The 23382-nt window shown below is 49.0% G+C and overlaps 1 protein-coding gene across 2 annotated transcripts; it reads left to right on the forward strand.

Moving 5' to 3' along the window:
• The first annotated feature begins 4973 nt into the window (after positions 1 to 4973).
• SLC2A10 (solute carrier family 2 member 10) lies at positions 4974 to 11325 on the forward strand. Of its 2 annotated transcripts, none has more exons than XM_077187275.1 (5): positions 4974 to 5046; positions 7109 to 8488; positions 9539 to 9661; positions 10190 to 10325; positions 10923 to 11325. In XM_077187275.1, the coding sequence occupies exons 1-5, from the start codon at positions 5043 to 5045 to the stop codon at positions 11020 to 11022; spliced, it is 1743 nt and encodes a 580-aa protein (XP_077043390.1). In that variant the 5' UTR covers positions 4974 to 5042; the 3' UTR covers positions 11023 to 11325. The 2 variants fall into 2 exon arrangements, with proteins under 2 accessions (XP_077043390.1, XP_054500710.2); XM_054644735.2 differs by having other exon boundaries at positions 10926 to 11325.
• The last annotated feature ends 12057 nt before the right edge of the window (positions 11326 to 23382 follow it).

The following is a 23382-nucleotide window of genomic DNA, read 5'->3' on the forward strand; positions in this document are numbered from 1 at the left end:
TAGCGCTCGGTAATGTCCGGCCATACTCGGCAGCGCTCGGTGGGCCGTGACGGAAAGGTACGAAGTGCCGAAGCGCCGCCCGGCTGTACCGCTCGGCCGCCCCCGCTATAACGCGCCCTGCCCCGCTCTGCTCCCGGGGCTGCCGGCGCTGCTTCTTCCAAACCCCTCCCTGTGCTTGCCCCCGGGAACCCTGCTGGCCTCTGCTTGCCTCTGGGTAACTGCAGCATGGTGGGACTCGTTCCCGAGCATCCCCGAGCCGGCGCGCCCTCCCGTGGTTTTGCCGGTGCAGGAGCGAGACTTGCAGCTGATCCAAGGCTCTCAAGGAAAGATGTTGGATGTGTTTCTTCCCGAGGTGTCAAGTGGGAGCTCGTAGTTCCCCCGAGGTTCTCCCAGCATCACTGTGGAACCCCCCTCCGGGGTTCCAGGGATGTCCCATCATCCCTGGGACACCGCAGTCACCACTGCAGCATCACCATGGGGGCTCCACCTCTGGGACACCACCACCAGCATGGTCCATCACTGGCTGTTTCGTGTGCCAAAAGCCTCTGCTGGAGCCCGTGAGGACCCACTGCAGATGCCCAGGTGTGGCTGGGGTTTGCCCCTAAGCTGACAGGATCAGCAGCCTGCAGCAGGGCTGTGCTGTCACCTCGGGTCCCCACGCTGGGCACCACCAAAGCTCCTGCCCCAGCTCTGACTTATCTGTGAGTCAGGTGATTCCCCCTTCCTCCAGCAGTCAAGTCCCCCATTGCCATCTTATTAAGAGATGGATAAACCTCATTATCCTCATAAACCTCATTGGAGCAGTGTTTGGGTTTTTATGGCACCCTGAAAACCCACTGCCCCACTGGGTGATCTGCACCTACAGCAAATACGTTCCTCAGAAGATACAAGAGAATTCAGCCCAGTCCATGTCAATATGTTTTCAATTGTTGCTTTTGGAGGTGCCTCAAGTCCATTTTGTCTTTGTTTTCTCACGCACAGCATTTGTTTCCTTTTCAGAACATTTATATTTTATTAACACATTCCACACAGCTTACATGTCATTGCACGGTGGGATCATGCCCGGCAAATATTTATCTTGCTTCAGTGACAACTTTTAAACAACCTTCCCAAGGTTTCAATGATACAGATAATCCATCCTGCAATTCTGCCCACCCGTGGCACCCTCCTGCAGCTGTGGCAGGGCTTGCCCAGGGAATTGGCTGAATTCTCTGTGGCTGGGATTTGCAAATGCCTCAAACACTCAAATAAAGCAGAAGGTTTTTCCCGTGTTGTGAACAGATTTTATCAGAGCATCTGTGCACAGATACCCCCATAAACGCACATATACAACCTATGAGCAAGTGCTCACTCATAGCCTTGGGTTCATTATTCTGGCAAACATGATGGTTTTCTCTCATGCTGGCTAAAACCTCCTCCAGAGCTTTCAAAATATGAAAGAAAATATTTTTGCTTTATTTCCCCCTTTATTTTATTTATTTAAATTTTATCTTCCCTGTGATTTCACTTATTCTTTTCTCTTTTAAAGCAATAAACAGTTGACATAGCCCTTGGAAACTAACTAGAGCCATTTACAATATTTATGGTATCACCCAGTATTTTTATTGGAATATTGAATCACCCCAGAGAACTGTTCTGAAGCCACAAACTGGTAAATGGTTTCATTATGTAACTCTGTGCTCCTGGTGACAAGCACTTACAAACTCTCCTTTTGCAAACAATGTAATTAAGTTAAAAATTGCAGCCCAGCAAACAAAGCTAATGGGAATCAAGACAGGTCTCATGGGCTCCTCCCTGCTGTCCTACAGATCCTTTGGCATCATGTTCAGCCCTGGAAACAGCTCTCCCAGCTTATTTAGGGACGGAGGCTACCATCCTCTGAGCTGGACAGATGGGAAAAGGGATGAGTTTGAGTTGTTGCAGGGTCCCATGCTGGAATCATCCCTAAAATGTACAAGGGAACAGGATTCCTGCTGGGACCAGCACTGCTGACCAGCATTGCCAGGGAACCCCTGGGCTAGGGCATCCTAACAGAGAACACCTGCAGCCTGGCACCAGGAGGAGAAACCTCTCTGGGATGTAAATGAATGTGCAATAAATGCAATAAATGAATGTGCAATAAATGCAGCTCTTGCGAGCTGGCTCCATCCAGGCCAGCTGTGAGGCTTCTGCCAGCTCAGGGACCATCACTTCCATCACGAACTGAATTGAGTTTGGTCACTTTGGTCCCCTGAGCCCCTTCCTAAGGGTCAACCATAATAGAAGAAAATACTCTTGAGGGTGTGATGAGGATTCCTGAACACATCTTCCTTTTCCCAGGATGGACTTCTTTCTCCTGTTGTATTTGTATTTCAATTTGTCATTTTACAGCCTCTTTCAGGTGCTCTAGCTCAGAGGTAGAAAGTAACATTTCCAGCAATCACAGGCAGGTGGTGGTGCCAAACACAGGCTGCGGTTCCCAGGCGGAGCTCGGACTCTCAGGAGCACATTCCTGAGGCTCAGCCCTGGCATGGATGTGTCAGCCCTGGCATGGATGTGTCAGCCCTGGGATGGATGTGTCAGCCCTGGGGATGTGTCAGCCCTGGGGATGTGTCAGCCCCGGGGATGATGCCTCAGCCCTGGGATGGATATCTCAGCCCTGGGGATGGATGTTTCAGCCCCGGGGATGGATGTGTCAGCCCTGGGGAGGAGCTGTCCGCCTGCCAGGCAGGAACGCGCCCCGCAAGCCCGGCAGCCGGGAGCGAGATAAGGATCGAGATAAGGATCGGAGGGGAAAAGGCACTGCCGAGAGACACGGACTGCAGAGGAGGAGGAGGAGGAGGAAGGCATCACGGGAGGAAGCAAGGACAGGAAGGTGCCTGCAGGAGCGAAGCATTGGTGGATCCAACCCCCCCAGGGCGTTCTCAGGTGGAGCTTAGGGACAAAAGGTGCTGGGGGAAAAAAAACAAACCCAAAAACAAAACAAAACAAAACAAAACAAAACCAAAAAAAACCCCCAAAAAAACAAAAGACAACCCCCCCCCCCCAAAAAAAAAAAATCCAACATTTTTTTTACAGAAAGAGTGATAAAGTTCTGGAATGGTCTGCCCAGGGAGGTAGTGGAGTCATCATCCCTGTATGTGTTTAAAAAAAGATTGGATGTGGCACTCGGTGCCATGGTTTAGTTGTGTTGGGGAATGGGTTGGACTTGCTGATCCTGAGGGTCTCTTTCAACCCAATCATTCTGTGAATTCTGTGAATTCTTTCAGCTGGCCCAGAACACCCACTGGCTGCAGAAGATGTGACAAGAAAGCTGTACTTTAAGGACCCCAAAGAAAGATTTTTTTTCCCTCCAAATTATGCCTGCTGTACATCATAGCAGGTTTTCATCCTTTTCTCCAGAGGGCAATAACCCACAGCCTCCACAGGGTCCATGTGACAGCTGCATTTCTGTACACACTGATGTCATTTTTTTGTCCTCCTTTGGTAAACACACCATAAAGCTATGCTCACCTGTGCTCACCTGTGCTCACCAAGACCTCACCTTCTTGTTGTCAGTTAATAATATTTCTTGTCCTGACAGAGACCAAGAAGCCTCCAGAAAATGTTCAGGTGGCAGAAAAATAAATGCTGAGTGACCATAGAGAAAATTATAATTTATTCCTTCTCACACTGAAATAATTTCAGAAAGAAGGGATTGTTCAGGCAAATTGGAGATCATGTAGCCAAGAGTGAGTTTGCCCTGAGGCTGATGAGGACTCCAGGTTCTCTCTGGCTCTCTGCCTGGCATGGTGGGGAATAATGAATGGGAGACATCTCCTCCAGTTCCTAACACAGCTTGCCCACAGTGCCTTGGCTTGAACTCTGGGGGCCAGAGATCATGGGCAAGATCACACTGCATCCCCTGCATCCCCCTGTGCTCCCCAAATGTGGAACATTAGCCCAGACACAGCCATGTAGTGTTTGCTGTCTGCCATGAGATGGTTCAGCTTTCAAGTGGCCACTCCTTTCTTAGCACGTTTCTGTGGCTTTCCAGCCGAGCTACCTAAAAACATGACTAAACTGTCAATCCCTTATGCACTTTCTGAAGGCTTTCTCGTCTAGAGAGAGCTGCACAAGAGCAGCTCTGCTGGCAGTGAGGAGATTTCTGTTCTTGCAGTGAAACTGGGGACAGAGCTGACATTCCAGCCACCAGAGCCACATCCTTGTTTCTGGACTGTGAAAAATGCCTATTTTATGATTGGCTTTTCACAAATATTAAAATGACTATTATATCTGTTGTGTAAGAAAGTAATGCTGTATTAATTCTCTTAAGTAGTTTTAGGTTATAACAAAATGTTAAAATAGAAACTATGCTATGTGGGATACTTTTTTCCTAAAGAAAGGATTCTCACTGAGATAGCAGCCACAGGACACCCAAATCTTTCAGAGAATTTATTGCTCCATTATCAGGAGAAATGAACTTCCCACCTCGCTCGGGTAGGATGACGCCGTTAGGGTTAAGAGGAAGAAGTTGACACTGACCAGACAGAATCCTGTGTTTGAATGGAATTTATGCATCATGTGTGAGCTGTATGAATATGCAACAGGCTATTGTTTTAAAGGGTTAATCCTCTGTTAATGGGTGTCCTTTTTCGGGCTTATGCTGCCCAGGAAAAGGTACCCAGACTCCTGTAACTCTTAGTTTCTATTGTCTCCTATTGCCCTAATCCAAATTGTCCACATTATTATTACTCTAACTGTTTTGCTATTTTTAGAACCATTTCATTACTATTAAACTTTTAACATTTTAAAAACAAGTGATTGGCGCTTTTCACACGGACCGAATCACCGCGCGCCTCCGTGTCCCGCCGGGCTCCGCCAGCCCCGCGGACCCGGCTCCGCTCCCGGCACCGCCCCGGGCCGGCGCAGCGCCCCCGGGCCGGGACCCCCGCCCCCGAGAGGGGCGGGCAGGGCGACTACAAGCCCCAGGCTGCCCGGCCGGGGGCAGGGCACAGCGACGTGGCTGCGGCCGCCGCTCCGGCCCCGCTCCGCCCCGCTGCGCTCCGGGGCTCGGCCCCGCCATGGGTGAGTGCGGGACGGGACGGGACGGGACGGGATGGGGGGCACGGGGGCAGCCGGGGAGGAATGGGAAGGCGCTGCCCCGGGGAGGAATTTCCAAACAAACAAACAAACAAAAAAGTTTGCAACTTTTGCTAAAGGCTTGGGTGCATCCCCCGCCCCTTCCTTTCTTTCTGTGCTGTTTTTAGCGGTCCCGGCAGCGCGTATACAGCGAGCAGAGGAGCCAAGGAATTTCCTGTGGTTCGTTCCCGCGGCTGTCCCGGGAGGGGAGCGGGCTCGGGAGCATGGAGGGAGCTGGGTTTGCTGTGCCGTGCGGGTTGCTTGGCCTTGGTGCGAGCAGAGCCCGGCTCAGCCCGGTGCCAGCCCCAGCCCGGCCGGACAGAGGGTCACTGCCCGGTCCTGCAGCACGGTGCTCCCACCGGTTTGCTGTAGGGAGAGAATCGCCTGGCACAGCTCCTTGCTCCATCAAACCTTCTGTCCTCATGTGGAGATCTGAAGAGTCCTCAAATTCCCCAGCTACGTCAGAATAGACCATACACAAACTGGATTTCAGTCAAAGTTCATAAGCCACGAGTGCTTATTAAGTTAACAAGAAATGCAGCAAAACCTGATGAAATCAGCCATGGGACTGTCTGTGTCTAATAGAATTTGTGGCCTGAAGCTAATGGGATGGCCACTTATGCCATATGTTGTCAGCAGATATTTTTTCTAATTATCTGCATAACATGGACAAGGAGTGCTAAAAGCAGCGCAGATGGTCACACAGAGCATGGTGGGAGGGACTGGGATAGCTGGGATGGCATAAGTAGCACAAATAAGGGTTGCAGAATAAATAAAAATAATTGTATTTATATACAGCCATCACTGAGAAATAGCCTTTATTGATAACAGTAATTAAAAGCCAAGCAGAGACGCTTCCCATTAAACACAGCTTGTGACAGGAAAAAAGTCCTTCAGCAGGGTGAGAAAAGTTTCCACGGTCTGGTGGTTATGCCCACATTTTTTCCACGTACAGTCTACCAAAACTGTGAGTATTTCTAATTAAACAAAGGAATGCAGATAGCATTACATGCTGCAAAACAGCACAAACCCCAAAACTAATCCACTTCACCTATGCTTCAAAAGTGTGATTGGAGGTGAGATCAGTGTCACTTCTGTCCTCAGAGGACATCAGCTCTTGCCTCAGTGCAATCCCTGCTGGTGGAACAAACATGGCTCATGGTTCACACATGGTCACCCCTTCATCCCCTCCCCATGGTGAGAAGCATATGCAGCACCTTGGTTTTGTAGGGTTGTTTGAGGTGTTGTTGGTTTGAGTTGCTTTTGCTGCTGTTTTTGTCTTATTTTAGCTAAATTTGCATACTTAGGAAACTGGCACACTCAGCCCTGTGGGAAGGGCAAGGTCAAAGAGTCACTTCTTGTGTTTGAGGGTGGCAACAGTAAACTTTTCAGGTCACAGTGATGTTTGTCCTATGGGCTTGGACCAACTTGAGGAGATTGCAATTGATTTGGGGATCCTGGGAGCTGTGGGCTGCAGAAGGAGAAATGAAGAAATCAGGGCCACCCCACAAAGTCATTTTTGAGCAGGGCTTTTAACCATAATATAGGAAGTAAGAATGCAAAACCTGCAGGGAGAGCTGGTTGTTCCACATGCACTGAAATGTGAAAATGATAATGCAGAACCAGAAAGCAGAAGCTGCATTTCCCAGAATGAATTTTGTAGTTACAATCAAGAGATACCACAGAGGATCCCACTGTACAACTCCAGGCACTGCAAATCACTGTCCTGCACTTAAAACCAAGTCTTAACTCTGTTTAAAAGTCCTGATTTCCAAGTTCTGCACCCTAAATGAGTACCCCTGCAGTTAGTGGAAGTCCGGTGGGTTGTGTGACTGTCTGCAAGTGCCTCTATACATGTGACTTAGTGACCTATGGGGGAATTCCACATCATGACTTTGTTGATGGAAAATTGTGGCTGTCCTGGGAGAGTTCTTCCAGCCTGTGCATGCTGACAGTTTGTTTTATAGCATCAGAAAACTGAACCTAGCACTGCTTGCTTGTTTTCCAGGTCGTGCACTGCTGGTCCTCCTCTTGTCGGGAACAGTGTCTCTCCTGGGCGGGCTGATATTTGGATACGAGCTGGGGATAATCTCTGGAGCTCTGCTGCAGCTGCAGGCAGAGTTCCAGCTCAGCTGCTTCGAGCAAGAAGTTCTGGTGAGCGCCGTCCTGATCGGAGCCCTGCTCGCCTCCCTGGCTGGGGGCATCCTCATCGACCGCCACGGCCGCAGGAGAGCAATCCTGGTCAGCAACCTGGTGCTGCTGGTGGGCAGCCTCATCCTCACTCTGGCCAGGTCACTCACCGTGCTGGTCATTGGGAGAGTGACCGTGGGCTTTGCCATCTCTGTCTCATCCATGGCCTGCTGCATCTACGTCTCAGAAATGGTGGCTGCTCGCCAGCGAGGGCTGCTGGTGTCTCTCTATGAAGCAGGAATCACCGTGGGCCTCCTGCTGTCCTATGCACTGAATTATGTCTTTGCAGATGTGGATGAGGGGTGGAGGTACATGTTTGGACTGGCCATTGCCCCGGCAGCCATGCAGTTCCTCAGCATCCTCTTTCTCCCAGTGAACCCAGTTAAATTAAGCTCGTGGGACTCAGACTGCCAGAAGGGCCTCATCCCATTGCAGGACACAGAGGACAGAGCAGCAGCCAAGCGGGAGCCCTGTCTGGAGAAGCATTACTCATTTCTGGATCTTTTTAGGACCAGAGACAACATGAGGAGGCGGACTCTGGTGGGCCTGGGGCTGGTGCTGTTCCAGCAGTTCACTGGGCAGCCCAATGTGCTGGGCTATGCCTCCAAAATCTTCCACTCGGTGGGGTTCCAGAGCAACTCCTCGGCCATCCTGGCCTCAGTTGGGCTGGGAGCAATCAAGGTGGTGGCCACGCTGGTGGCCATGGCCTTGGCAGACAGGGCAGGCAGGAGGGTGCTGCTCATGGCTGGCTGTGTGGTGATGGCTGTGTCTGTCACCACCCTGGGCCTCACCAGCCGCATGGCCCCGCTGGCCATGGCCAGGGACTGCAGGGCAGCCACAGGCCCCAGTGCATCCCAGAGCCTCAGCCAGCGCCCCCTGACCCCACCTGTGCTCCCCCAGGCTGCTGTGTCACCTGTCCCACCTGCGTCAGGTGCTGCCAGAAGTCAGGCAGGCCCTGGTTCTGCTGCCACAAGGAGCCTCACGGAAGTTTTTGGCAGCACTCAAAGCAAAGAGGTTGTTCCTAATCCTTCCCTCACTCAGAAAAGGGACTTGGCAGGTCAGTCCAGGAAAGGAGCACTGCAAAGCACCGGCCCTCCTCCCAGTGCTGCTCCCTGGGAACAACACACGGTCTTAAATTGGATTACACTGCTGAGCATGATGGCTTTTGTGAGTGCCTTCTCAATTGGATTTGGGCCAAGTAAGTGTGGTGTTTATCCTTGCATTAACCCAGAGAATAAAACTAGGGCTGATCTGCAAGCTGCCTGCTTGAACCATTCCTTGTGTATCTGTGTGCTGAGCAGCTCACTGTCTGGGAACTGGAAATATATCCCCTCCTGGCCCCTGAATCATTTTCTAGCACTGCAGCTCTGTCAGCTACAGCACTGGAGTAACTTTCTCTTCCATGCTATTCACTACCCTTGTAAAGCTGTTTCTTTCTCTGAAGTTCAATGGAAAATCAGAGCATCCTACAAACCCTACAAGCACTACATAAACTTCCTGTCACCCTGGTGAGGAGGAAAATACAGGGCTGAGGACAGAGGGACTGAAGGGATTTTGCTGTGTGATTATGAAAGTCAGTGCAGAACTGGAAGATGAACCTCTTGAACTTTCTCCATATCAATTGGGGTTCTTTTATTCTATTTATTATTAATTGTTTTTCATCAGATTAGATTAAAGATTAGTTATTGCTTTCTTGTAAATTCTACTATTTTCTGGCATGTAAAGGCCTTGATGTGAGAAAACAGCATTTAAATCAAGAAAAGAATGTTAGGTGAGCAAGGAGCAAGTCTCATGGTTTTGACAGCCAGCCTACAAATTATTTCAAGCAAAATAACCCCAGGATGAGAGAGACTTAAAGATATGCATTGCTTTAACTCTGATTTTAGCCCAAATGCAATGTTGTCTCCCTAATTCCACCCTTTTCTCATTTCTTTACAAAGAGCATGACCTGACAGCAGGCCTGTCAGATCTCTTCATCTCCTGTGAATGGAATGACCAGCTACCCTGCTTTCTTCTTTACTCCCTGGGCCTGTTTATTGCTATTTCATTCCTGCATGAAGCGTTGAGCACAGGAGGTTTGCAGTGTTCTGCTGTGATCAGCCTCTGAGATCGATGAATGTTTGACACCAGCAGCAGCAGGTGCTGGGTGAAGCCAGAGTTTAAACCCCCTGCTGAAATCTCCCTTGCCCATTTCCCAAACAAATTGCTTAACTCCACGCTGTCTTTGTGCTCTCTCTAATCTGTGCAGTGACCTGGCTGGTCCTGAGTGAGATTTACCCTGCTGGGATAAGAGGAAGAGCCTTTGCCTTCTGCAACAGCTTTAACTGGGCTGCTAATTTACTGATCAGCCTCACCTTCCTGGACCTTATTGGTAAGTAGCCCCTTCCCCTCCCTCGCCTCCCACAGCTGGTTAGGGAAGGTGCCCACCATGAGCCATTTGGAGATTAAGTGGTATTTTGAACAGTGAGGACTTGAGGCTGGAGTAGCTGTGACCCTTTGCCCCTGAGAGCAGCAAAGCCAGGCACCAGCAGCTCTGCTTAGAGCCTCGTTTATAAAAATCACCAGTTGCCCACTGGGCTGCACTGTAGCACCACAGTTTCAGGAAGCAGAGTCTGCAGCTTCCACAGAGGCAGCTTTACATCCCTGCTCAGCAGGCACTGCTGGCCCTGGGCCTCAGCTGCCCTCTTCCCCCTGCTGTGGCAAAGCCTGGCATGCACCAGCCTTTCCCTTTGCCAATTCTCAGTCCAAGCCTTGCAGATAAGGAGTTTCCCAGCTCTCTTGAAGGCTTCACAAAATAAGGTGCCCCTGTCAGGCACCAGTGGCCACTTCACAGTGAGGAACCAGTTTCATTTGCACCCCACAATGTGACTTCTACACTCACACACCTGAATCTCTGCAGATGCCATTGGATTCTCCTGGATGTTCCTTCTCTATGGGCTGATGGGAGTGATGGCTGTTGTGTTCATTTACCTTTTTGTGCCTGAAACAAAAGGACAGTCCCTGGAAGAGATAGAGCAGCAGCTCTCCAGGAAAAGGTAGGTGTGCTGCTGTCCCAGCAGGAGTGCTGCCTGTGGGGGCTGCCCACTGCCAGCCCCCGGCCTCTGTGACATTGCTACTGAGAAAATAGAAAATGTCAAGTTTGTGGCAGGGCTGTGGGACAGGGTGGGAGAGCTGCAGTGCCTTCATCAGCAGGTCACTGCCCTGAGCCTTGCAGTTGTGCTGCTGCAGGGCAGTAGTGACACTCAGGAAAAATGGGTTAAAAACCAGGACTCATGGTTGAGGACAGGAGAGCAGGACCACAACATGGGACAGGAAGGGTAGGACTGGGAGGAGGCAGGAGGGGGTGATAGTCCTGTCCTTTCACCTTAGAATAATCCCAGGCTGATCCTTCTCCTCTGAGGCAGAGACATCTCATGGAACATGGGCTCCCACCTGGTAATTTTCACACAAAGCTTGTAATGGACCAGGGAGGATCATGATGTGGTTTTGCCATCCTGGTTGTGATGGAGATGGCAGGGCAGGCGCTGCTGCACAGGGGAGATGGTGCTGGTGCTGAGGGGAGGGAGCACACAGCCCTGGGGGCAGGAGGGGTGCCTGCTGTCAGCCCTGCCCCTGACCTTATCACTGCCCAGCAGGCTGTGGGACGCAAATGTGCTCAAGCAGAGACGTGGAAGAGGAGCCAGCTGCACACATGCACTGTACCAGAGAGTGGAGCACTCCAGCAGCACATGAAACCTGCCCACAGCATCGAGCGTGAGGAGCTGCACCAGCAGAGCAGCAGGCTGGGCCACCAGGACACTGCTTCTCCGGGCCCTTGAACTGGTGACCTCTGGTCAGTGACAATTCTCCCTGCTGAGCCCTGGATCTGGGAACGCACCAACAGCCTGTCCTTTGGGTCCTTGGAGAATCTCTGTTCCCAGGCGGGGAACACATCCTTCCTTTGATATATTTTAATTTTTAATCATTTGTGTCTCCTAGCATTTAAGAGATTCATGGTTTTATACGCAGGAATTAAAGCACGGGTTTTGCTGGCGATTTCTCCATCCCTGAGGCTGGTTTGTGAGCAGGGTGCGTTGTTTTCCATGTCTCGGGAGCAGCGGGATGGGGCCGGGGAGGGGCCCCGCACGGCGCCGGCCCTGCCGCCAGTGGGCACCGGCACCGCCCGCTCGGGGCTCCGCGGCCCGACCCGCAATGCCCAAAATCAGAGCCCCGCAGCCCCGGAGCCCCTTCCGTGCCTCCCCACACTGTGCCCGGGGCCGGGCAGGAGGGATACGCCAGCGGGAACTGGGGGTGCCCTGCCTGGGGCTGAGCAGGGGACAAGGCAGAGATGGGGACGCTGGGGTGTCAGGGGGACTCTCGGGGCCTTTCTGGGTCGCTGCGACCCCGAGATTGTTAAAAGTCTCTTTCCCCAGCCCGGGTGCTTGAAGAATGAGTCAGAGCTCTTCAGTTCTCAGTCTCAAGGTTGTTTATTGTGTCTTATTATTAAAAATTTTCTCCTGCCCCGCCGAGGTCCGTCCAGCAGGGCAGCTCCAGGCACTCTGTCTACCCCCAGGGCAGGGTTATGTCTTTATACTAAAAACTACATGTACAATGTTTACAATTACTTCCCAATACCTATCACCTATGTTAGACAGTGAGCTTCTACTCTAAACCAATCTAAAAGTGCCAACATCCCAGCAGAAGATGGAGGCCAAGAAGAAGAAGGAGAAAGGCTGGACACACCCAGTTCCCTCCATCTTGCCCCCTGAACCCCCATACCAAAAACCCTAAAATCTACTTTCCCACCCCGTGATAACTTCACTATTATTCTACCTAAACTGATGTGGCTTGCTGATCTTCATACAAGGTTGGTAATTTGCTCCACGGGTCATAATCAAACCCACAGGTGTTCTGGGCTCTGTGCCAGGGCTTCTGAGCCCCCTGGCAGGGTCCTGGCAATCCAGGACAGCCAGAGGGATGTCCTGGGTTCCCACATTGGACCAGGGGCAGGGCAGAGGATGGGGATGCTGGGGTGTCAGGGGGGACCAGGGGCAGCAGGCAGGGCTGGCTTTGCTGGGAGAACACCTGAATTAGCTCTGGGGTCAGCAGACAGGGCTGGGGACAGTGCCAGGTGCTGGGGTGATGGTACAGAAAGCTGTGAGACAGCTCCTGGTAAGGGGCTCAGTGAGCCCAGGGTAAAGGGCTGTCACTCCCACTGATTCTGCCAGCTGGTTCACAGGGCCTGGCTCCTCCATGGCAGCAGAACTGGGCAGCTGGCACTGCAAGATGGAAAAGCTGTAAAGGGGTGTTCAGATGAAAAGCTAAAGGAAGGTCAGTGGGTGCAGAAATTCAGACTGGCATCCTGGTGATGAGGAGGTGGCCCTTATCCAGGGGGAGAGCAGCAGGGAAATAAAGGAAGAAGCTGAAGTAAAAAAGGTGAATTTGGCCATGAATGGTGCCAGCAGACTCACAGGAACATTTTTAAGCAGCCAAAAACAAAGCCTAGATGTGCTTCTGTCACTATACCAGAACCTTAAAAAATAAGATAATGCCAGGCTTTCCAATCCTGAATAAAAATTCCAGAACCAGTGTAGATTTCTTGAGATGGGAAATCACAGATTCCAGTTAAAAAAAAAAATGTAGAGCCAGTAGTGTGTTACTGAGCCCTGATAAGAATAAAGGTAATGAACTAATGAACAGCAAATATAAAACAAGATTAGAGAAGTTAGTCAGCTCAGTGATCCATCAGGAAGGAATAAAAAGTGGGTTTGGGTACAATAAAGGGTCTCCAGGACCAAGCAATGCTGGGAGTGCAGGGAGGGCTGTGCTCTGGGTTTGGTGGGGAGAGGTGCACAGGACCTGCTTCACAAGGTGTTTGTGGGAGAGCTGCTCTCTGCTAGTGACCACAAAACAACCTTTAATGCTGTAGTGGGAGAGTGCACACCAAATAAATCCAGCCTGGGGCTCTACAATTTCAAGAAAGGGAACTATGAAAAAAGAAGGTGATTAGTCAATAACAACAAACCAAAAATGGGGCAGGCAGAAAGCAAGGAGCCTGCAAGCAGTCTGGAGGTGATTAAAAAATGCTCTGTTAAAGCCTAAGCAAAACATGTGCCACAACTCAAAAAATAACTAAGAGGTCCTAAAAATCACCCTGCCTGACTCACTGCTAAGGTTAAGGAGGTATCACAGGGAGAAGGTCAGTGTTTGAAAAGTGAAAAGGTTTCCCACATGAAGAGGAAAGGAAAAGCCATAAAACATGGCAAGTAAAGAGCAGACAGAAAAGACAGCTAAAAAAGAGCATGAAGATCTTGAAAAGCTCTTGCAAGTATCTTCTAAAAATCTTTATTTAACTATATCAAAAGGAAGAAACTGGCTGGGGAGCCATTGCTGAATACAAAGATGCAGCAGGGTGCCAGGGAGGATAAGACAGGATGAGGCAGCTCGGGCACAGCTGAGTGTTGGTCTGCAGTGCTGCAGGTATTTGGGAGAACCTCACAGGCAGTAAATTAGAGGAACTGGATCAGTGTGGCTTTCCAAATGGCTGCAGTACCAGAGGGGTGGCAGCTTGCTAGTGCAGCTCTCAGCCACAAACCAGGCCCTGGAAGGGGACCCTGGGAGCTGCAGGGGTGAGTGTCACCTCTGTCCCTGGGTCTGCACCAGCAGCAAACACATGGGCAGCTGGGACAGAGCCAGCAGACAGGGGTGCCAAAGAGGGAAAGCTTCCCTTGCCAGCATACTGGGACTCTAGGAATATATCAATTATTCACACAGATAGAGAGTACCCAACAGACAAAACAGATGAAAGATTTTGTCAAAATTATTTTAAAAAACATTTACATTGCCATGGGAGTGAAACAATGCTTCTTTTATGTATTGAAACCTCTTTAAGGATACTCCTGTCTTGTAGGTAGCAAAGTGCAAGCTTTAACAGGCAGTTTTTGAAGATGAATGAGATTCAGCAACCAGACTACCCAAGAATCTCTGTTGGGTCTGGTTTTATTCAGCACCTTCAGTGTTGGCAAGGGAATGGACAGCAAAATCTCCATATTTGTGGATGATACTAAACTCTTTTAGGAATGAACACCTTTTCCATTGACAAGTTTCTGTAAAACCCTTAGAAATGGAAATGAGTGGGCAAAAAGGGCAGCTGGTGCCAGAGGCCCCAGAAGGCTGGCTGGGGTCAGCACGGATGGGAGAGTGCTTGCCTGAGTGAGTTGGCTCCCTCCATCATCATCTAACTGGACAAATGTGTCCCCACTCCAAATTTTGACCCATTAACATAGCAACAGGCTGTTTCTCTTCTTCCCTCCCCTGAGGCTGAGACCTCATAAGACCAGAGGATACAGAAATGCTTGAGGCAGTGATAAATCTTCTTTAGTGGGCTTTTATTTCCTTTTCTTTCACAATATTTTCTTTAGTTTCCTAGCCAAATTTTTTCTAAGGAAAGATTTCTGACTTCCTTTGAGCCACAGCTCAACATCTGTCCACATTGGGGGCTGAAGTAATACACTGTTAAGGGGTTTTGATGTCAAGCCCAAAACCCCACCAGGGATTTATGCAGCTCTCCCCTTTCCTCCCTCCTCCTCTTCAAGCAGCCTTTCATTTGCTCTCACTAATTGTGCTGTCATGCCTTTCTTTTTCCCCGGGTTGTGCAGACAGCCCTGCAGGCAGGCAGGTTTCGCTGAGGGATGCCCGTGCGCTGCGCGAGGGGCGGGCGCTGGAATGGTCCAGGCGCGCATCCAGCCCGGCTCGGATCGGCCCCTGCCCGCCCCCGAGGTGCTGCTGGATAACCACTGCACTCACAGAGGCCCAGCCCACACACACACAGCGCCTGCTCCTCAGAGTGGGCAGGAAAAGATCGGCAGAGCATCCCTTGGAGGGCTGAGGAGGAAAGGGTTGAGGAGGGTTCGGGCTGGGCGCAGGGATGTGTCACTCCTGTGCGAGAATGACACAGGAACAGGCGGGAGGCAGGGCTGTAGAACGAGCAAAGAGGGTTTTATTCAAGAGAACCCTTCAGGTTTTATAATGACACAGGAACAGGCAGGAGGCAGTATTGTAGAAAGAGCAAAAGAAGGCTTTATTGAAGAAAACCGTGCGGTTTTTATAGTGATACGATAGATTCTATTTGATTGGCTGTGAAAAACGCCAATCACTTGGTTTTAAAATTTTAAAAGTTTAATAGTAATAAAATGGTTATAAAAATAGTAATGCAATTAGAGTAATAATAATTTGGACAATTTGAATTAGGACAATATGAGACAATAGAAACAAAGAGTTATGGATGCCCGGGTACCTTTTTCTTGGTAGCATAAGCCTGAAAAAGGACACACGTTAACAAAGGATTAACCCTTAAAAACAATAGCCTGTTTTATATTTATACATGATGCATAAATGATTCAAAAATCATTTATGCATAAATTACAATCAAACACAGGATTCTCTCTGGTCATATCAACCTCTTCCTCTTAATCCTAACGGCATCACCTGCCTGAGCAAGGTGGGAAGAAGTTCATTTCTCCTGATAATGGAGCAATAAATTCTCTTTCTCTGAAAGATTTAGGTGTCCTGTGGCTGCTATCTCAGTGCGAGTCCTTTCTTTAGAAAAAAAAGTATCCTACATAGCATAGTTTTTATTTTAATGTTTTGTTATAACATAAAACTATATTTAACACACTACTTAAGAGAATTAATACAGCATTACTTTCTAACACAACACATATAAGATGCATTTTAATATTTGTGAAAAGCCAATCAAAAAATATGCATTTTTCACATTGGCTAATTAACAAAATGACCTTTCTCACACACCATCCTTGAGAAGAACAGGAAGATGAAGTAGAAAAACACCACCTGCAGATTGTTTATACTTAACAAGTTATCACATCCTTACAACTCCCTAAATATTCTCCCAAGCTGCTGTGAGAAACGCTTGCTGTTTCTCTCTCTCTGTCCCATGGCATCCACAGGGATGCTGCAGAGCCTGGTGGCCCAGGGAAGGTGGCTGTCAGGGCAGATCTTTAAAAAGCACCAACAAGCCACCCCCCACTCTCACACATGCCACAATGAAAATCTGAATGATGTGCAAAATAAGCACAAAGTTTGGCTGGCCCAGAGTGGCTTTAGGAATTGTCTCTATAAGACATGGAATAAAATGACACACATGCTGGAACCCCCAAGGTAAAAAGAAGAGAAGTTTATTTTTTGACCCTAACATTTATAGACTTTCAAAAGTGACAGTGAATTGAAGGATGAAAGTGGCACCTCTCCAACGACACTGGACAGGACAACAGTCCATCAAATTTCTCCTCCTCCAGAGAAGAATGTAAAACAATATTATTTACATAAAAATGGGTGAGAAAGTTCGTTACAAGAATGTTAACATGAGAAGGCTTAGAAGAACTTAGAAGAACAGGGAGACAAGGAACCAGGTTGTAGAGGGGTGATGTGAAGTGTCAGTGGCAGCAGGTACCATCCCTGAGCCCGCAGTGTCCAGCTGGGTAACGTGATCCAGGTGACAGACTGAAAGCAGAGCAAGGTGTGAGTCCCTGCTGCAAATATTCCCACAACTCAGCAGAGAAATGTGGGATGTGAGTCCACATCCCTTTAGAGCATGTGAAGGCAGCAGGCTCCAGGACTGGATCCTGCTTAGTGTCTGCTCGGGGGGATACAGAGCTGGCTGAAAGGAGCCAGAATACGTGAAACACGATCACTGGAAAAAATACAAACCAGAAGATGGGCTGTTTAATGCACTACAGATCCAGCAAAACAACCAGAGCTGAACAAAAACCAGTCCTCATATAGGAACAAAGATACCAGTTCAGCCCAGGTTAAACCTGGAAGGAGATGGGTGTGTTGTGTTTTGTTAGCTTGTGTGTCTCCAGGCACTGTGTGGGTCAGACCAAAGCCTAAAACGTGGCTGGTGCTTCCTCCTTTTATTGCATCTCTCCCCTCTGCAGTGCTGCTGTCAGCACCAGCACCTCCATCTCTCCAGGTTTGGTATCTATGGTCTGTGCCCTGGTTCCTCCTGCTCCATCTGGCCTCCTTCCTGCTGCTCCTGGGCCCAGCTCCCCCAGCCCTGAGATCTCCTAATTCAATAAGCAGAGGGAAGAAGGAGAGTTGCTGTCACTGTTGATCACAGCAGCAAAGCAGAGACACAAAGATAAGGTCTCCACCCCACTGCTGATGGTTTGCAGAGTGAGTTGCTCTGACAGGTCACCCACCCAGAAGAGCCTGCTGTCTGTAGGGAGGGAGACAAGGTATCTTTGGCTGGGCTGGGGTGAGACCTTTGCTCTTCCCCTGGACCTTCCCCAGGACAAAATCAGTTTCCAGATGAGCAGGAATCACATCAGTGCCTTTACTGGGAAGTTTTCCAATTTTCTTCAGGTACTTTTCAGCCACTCTCACCACTGGGAATCCTCCTCTCCTCGCCACCATGACAAGAGTTTCAAGGAGCCATTTCCACTTGTAAGGGTCATCTGCAAAGGTCAGGGGGAAATGGTCAGGCTCAGGTGCCACAGTCCCTGAGTGACAATCCTGGCCCCACACCCCTGGCAGTGTCCCAGCTCACTCACAGCTCCTGGGGATCACAGCCATCCTTTTGTTCTCACTCAAACTCACAGCTGAGTGCTGGTGCACGATGTAAACTCCTGCAGCAACACAAATAAAATGTCAGCACCATGACTATTAATAGTGTTTCTATTCCTGCTGCCATTAGGATGGCTTTTGCTACTATTAGTAATAATATTTACATATGCAAAACCACAGATGCAAAACAGATGTTTTGGTTGGGATCTCTGAAAAAAAACTTGTCTCTGCCACATATATTTATGACAAAGATGGAGGGTTAACCACACAGAGTGCCATATAGAGAATAAATAGATGGGGAAAAAGAATGAAATAATTCCTTCCATATTCCTAACAGAGGCCAAAACTTATCCATTCCCTCTCTTTGCTTCTCTCCTTTCCAGCATTTGAGACTTTTCCAATACCAAGCCAGGGATGGTTTCCATATTTGTTCAGACTTGTCTAGTTTTATTTTCCAGTTCAGCTATTTTTTCAGATGCAGCTTTTCCTAATGGATGGAAAATACAAAAGGAATTGCTCATCTGCTCCCTGCAAGCTTTTTCCTGACCACTGGGAAGCTCAGGCACTATTCCAGCCCTGGACTAAACTTTGCCTTGTGGAGAAAACTTGATCCTTGTTTGCTGAGTTCACACGTCTGGGAATAATTTAAGCTAAAGGGAAAAGTAAAAGTGAGAAGGACTAGCACTGTCTCTGAGCCCACCTCATTCCCTCCAGCAGGCAGCCCTGCCTGGGAGCATGGCTGTGGCCCTGGGTGAGGAATGATCACATCCCCACAGCTGGCCAATACTGGAAAGCAAGAGAGTGGCAGCTCAGGGCAGGGCAGGAGTTTTGGCACTTTCACCCAAGCTTGTTTCACAGACACAGAAAAGAACAGAATCTGCCAGCACCAGGGCATCCCCCTCTGCTTTTGGCAGCGGCTGGTGTAGGACTCGGGGACACAGCCAGGAGGATGAGGAAAAGCAGAAGGACAGGGCTGAAACAAGTACCTCTCTTAAAGGCACTGAGGAGTGGCTTTGCACTGGGGCTATGCAGAGCCCACCAGCACAAACAGCTTCCCTGTGAGCCTGCTGTGGCCTCTTAGCCATATATTTACAGTTGTGTGAGCACCAGACATTCTCCTGCATCCATGGGTCTCATGTTTGTGGCTAGCTAGCTTCAGTCCTTTTCTGCTGACAAACGCCTCCAGGACACCTTAATATCCCCGAGCAGCCCCAGGCCCAGCTGCTCCTTCCACGAACAGGAGGAGGAAGAGGAGGAGAAGGAAGGCTCCATCTGCTCTGCAGCAACACAGCAATGCTTGAGCAGAGAAAGCCACCAGACAGCAAACAGTGTCCCTGAGCACTCACGAGTAATAAAGTGCCCCACAAACTAAAGAGCCCCCGAGTGCTACTGAGGACTAAGTAGTCCCCGAATACTCACATCTCTCTCAGGTCAAATTCCACTCTTTAAACCAATCCCCATTACGTTTTACACATCGGGCTGTAGGAGGCCTCCGAGGGGCTGTTAGAGTCTATTGTAGGGGAATAAAGAAAGTGTCAAAAAGACTTTTAATGCCCAGTTAAAAGTGGCCAAAATGCAGTCTGCAGTTACCTGATAAGCTGCAAGGTCTCTATTGGGAGAAGTATTTTGGTTTTTCAATTGTCTCAAGCCTTGCACACTTGCAAGAGGCCGGCCTTAGCTCTGAACCAAAGCTTTGTCAAGTACCTTAAAACATTATTAAAAGCCTGGCTTTTGTTCCATAAAGACTTTTAATGCTTGCTGGTTTGGTTTTGGTTTTTTCCTTTATAATGTTTAAGACCAGTAATTATTGAAGATACCAAAGCACTGCAGATTGCTGCAGCCTCTCTGTGCTTTGCAGCATCAATACCTTTCCCAGCACAGTGGCTGTCCTGCACTGCCATGGCCACTGTGCAGGTGTGGGAATCAAAGTGCTTGGGGGGATTACCAGCTCCAGAGATGAATAACAGGGCAGAGCCAGAGCCAGAGGCACTGAGTCCCGTGTTCATGGACTCTGCTCATTGCAAGGGAAAATATTCACAGTCCTCTCTTGGTGCAAATTACCCTCTCTAAAGGGAAACCTGGAACATTTCACCTACTTGCTGGTTCAGTTACCCTTTTTCATGAACAGCTACCTATGGCTATGGACTACACCTGGTGTCCATGGCTCTGGTGGTATTTTTTATGGAGATATTTGGGCATCAAAAAGTTAGGTATTTGAACAGCTAGAATTTTATTTTTTTTAACAGATCTGTAATTCATTCAAAGGTTCAGTCTCAGAGTGTCAACAGGCAAGAGCTGCCAACCTGCTGAAAACAGGGTGTTTTTCACCCTCCCCTGTTTCTCCTCTGCACTGTGAGGGCTCTCTGGGGTGGACAAGCCCTTTTGCTGCTATTGCTGGGCTTTGGGAAGGGTGTTTGCATAGTAGCAAGCAAGGCCAGCACACAAAATTAATGACATTTGAAGTTCAGTGCAAGTCTTGACTGTCAGGAATGCAGCACTGAAAACAAAACTTTAGGCTTCCATATTGCAAAACCTATTAACTGCTTTACCGTTTTTGCAGTTGTGCCAGCTCACTCATACTGGAGCTTTTACCAAGGCATGACAGCTCATTTGTTTAGCTTGGGCCAGGCTTAAAGTTCTGATGAAGCCTAATCTTGTGACCTGTATTTATTTTGGCCAGGGATGCTTTTTGCACAGACGACTTCCTATCCTCCCTAATCTTTCCCGCAGGAAAGGAGCTGGGAGTTACGAGGCAGGGGAGGGAGGCAAAGCCAACCAGACATGCAGGGAGAGAGAAACAAGTGCTGCACATGTCAGTGAAGTGGTCCAGGTTCAGGGACCCTGTCTGTCAGGGGAAGGAATTAAAGGGGGAGTCAACACCTCCATGGTCGTCATTTGAGATGTGTCAAATCCATTATGGTTTCTCTGGAATTTTACCCATCTGGAAATATGGCTGTCTGTAACTTGGGCAGCTTCACAACTTAAGGATGGAAATGTCTCTTCTTGGCTTGAACTTATCACACATCTCACTGAATTTTGGGGGTATAAACCCCCAGCAACCCCATGGGATGTGTTACAGGTTCACAGGTTCACAGGTTACTTCACCCTCTGCTTTAACAGGCAGGACAACACCAAAGTGTGTGGAGAAGCCCCATCAGGACCCTTCTGGTACCTCTACAGCTTGAGCTGCACCAGAGAATACCCAACCTTCCCCTTGGCCTCACCTTCAGATCCTCCACACAGTAACTGTAAGATTAAAGACAGGGAGAAAAAGAGAGAAAGCCTCAGCACACCCTTCTGGTTGTTTTCCAGCAGAAAGCCAGAACCCTGTGGTGGCATTTCCCCAGCTCTGAAGGCACAAGTCACCTGGGACATGGCACCATTTTTCCACTGGAAGCCAGATGCTTGAAGTACCAAACTGCTTTCTAAAAATGTCTTTTCTCTCGAGTTGTGAAGCAATGTGGTAAGCAGAAACCTGCCTTTCCAATGCAGCAGTGGGACTCTGCACTGTGCTGGCACAAGAACTGCTGGTGACCTTCACAAAACCCCTACTTTATATTCAGAAATAGGGCTCTGAATGCAAAGCCATGGCAGTGGGGCAGAGGGGTTTTTTGAAAGACAAACCACCAGTTAGGTTTGGTTTCTGTTTGATATCTTGAGATTGACCAATTCCCATGAGTTGAAATAAAAAAATTTGAGTAGCTGGAAATATTGCCCAGTTTCATTCCCATGGAAGAAAAGTGCTTAAAAGCATTCTAAGGTTAATGGGAACATAATGAAAGAGACATTTCTGTAGAGCAGCATTTTGAGTATATGCTCCTTTAAATACATATTCCAAGCATTAAAGCAGAAAAATTTGGGATAGAGTTCAAATCCCTCTCAAACCTCTGGAAGTTGGGTGGCAAGGAACCAATCTCTGGCACTGCTGCAGGGATGCTCCAGTTCAGGGCTCTGCAGGCTCTGGAGTGGCTGTGCTGAGAGTCAGCACCCACGTGAGCAAATCCCCCAGTGAGTGGGAAACAGAGCACCCAAATGTGCTCTGGTAAAAGCCCTGAAACCCAGCCCAGCCAGGCAAAAGCTGTGTACACTCTGCCTGCAGGCATTTGTCCAGGAATGACATCTTTGCTGCCTGACACTCTTTCCCTCAAGAGGGGAAAGTGTCATCCTAAAGCTTTCCTGATTAAGGAACTGGGGAGCATGTGGGCATTCTGCACACCTAATTCCCATCTGACCACTGTCCAGGAGCTGGGATATGGGAAGATGGTGAAGTTGGTCACTAGCAGGGTGACACTTGCCTCCCAGTGCCAAGCAGCCTGTCCCAGAGGTGCTTTACAAACCCAGAGGTGCACAGAAGACATTAGTTGCTAAATCAGGGATGATTCTCCCTCCCATCTGCTCCAAAGGGGCTGGGATTTGCAGAGGGGGGTCACAGCAGCTGCATGTGCTCATTGTGTGCTTTCCCTGCCTGCCTATGTGCTAGCTGTGACAAAGGTTGGTCATGCAATTACACATATATCATGTTAATCAATTGTGCCACCATTTAAACCAAAGAGAAACATGGGCATAATAAATAGTTTAATAATTAATATTTAATTATTGTATTTTCTTTGTGGTTTACAAATATACTGACATTGGACTAAAGTGGTTGCAAATGTTTTAGTAAGAATGTCAAACCCACAAGCAATGTTAGGAGAGAGCCTGAATAGGCCACTGGCTTTTAAACTACTTGAGAGCTGCTTAATGTGCATTGAGTTTAGGTCTACAACAACTTCCTTGCAAGGTTACCCCTCAGCAGAACTGTGACCATTTACAATAAACCTTAAAAAGGCTTCACCATCAATGCACATTTCAAACCCTAGGGATGTGTTTTATGCAGAACAGACACCCACAAATCTCACAGGTGATTTGCTGAATCAGGACAGTAAAGTGGGAACTATTTTCTGCCACTGCCTTATGCTTTTCTAAGGCACTGAATTTTAACTGCCCTGCCAAAGAGGAACACTGACCTCACCACAGTCGTGCCCTTGTCCCCTTGCTCCAGTGCCACCATGCCTGGATGTGTTGCAGCCCAGAGGTGAGGGTGAGATCAAATCCATTGCACAGTCCCACATCACAGATGTTAGCAGACAAGCTCCTTGTGACCCCTGACCTTTCTGCCACGGGAAAATGCTGGGAGGTTCATTTCCTCTGAGAGCAAACAGCAGCAGTTCCACATGGCAGGACAACATCCATTGAGGAGCTCCTTTGCAGTGCAGGTAAACAGTTGTGCAAGCCATGAGCAAAGCTCTCAAGAACTGTCAGGCTGAGGACACAAGTTTTGCATTTCTATTGACTTAGTTTAAGTGCCACAGAAGGCTCTGGGAAGGGGGATGCAAAGAAAGGCTGTGGTGATGGACTGCCCAGCTGAGCCAGTGGGAAGCAGTCGGAGCAGAGCAAAGCAAACACGGGGCTGGCTGTGCCAGCAGGCTGTGCCTCCCATCCTGTTTGTGTTTATGGAACACAGCCCCTGCCACCAGCTGCACTTGC

Source organism: Agelaius phoeniceus, chromosome 17, assembly GCF_051311805.1.
Source record: "Agelaius phoeniceus isolate bAgePho1 chromosome 17, bAgePho1.hap1, whole genome shotgun sequence".
In the NCBI taxonomy this organism is placed as follows: domain Eukaryota; kingdom Metazoa; phylum Chordata; class Aves; order Passeriformes; family Icteridae; genus Agelaius; species Agelaius phoeniceus.

Bases quoted from the DNA above. Each gene is read 5' to 3' on its own strand.
- SLC2A10 (XM_077187275.1), top strand. The intron at 8,489-9,538 runs GTAAGTGTGGTG...TAATCTGTGCAG, and splicing joins CTCAATTGGATTTGGGCCAA to TGACCTGGCTGGTCCTGAGT. The intron at 9,662-10,189 runs GTAAGTAGCCCC...GAATCTCTGCAG, and splicing joins CACCTTCCTGGACCTTATTG to ATGCCATTGGATTCTCCTGG.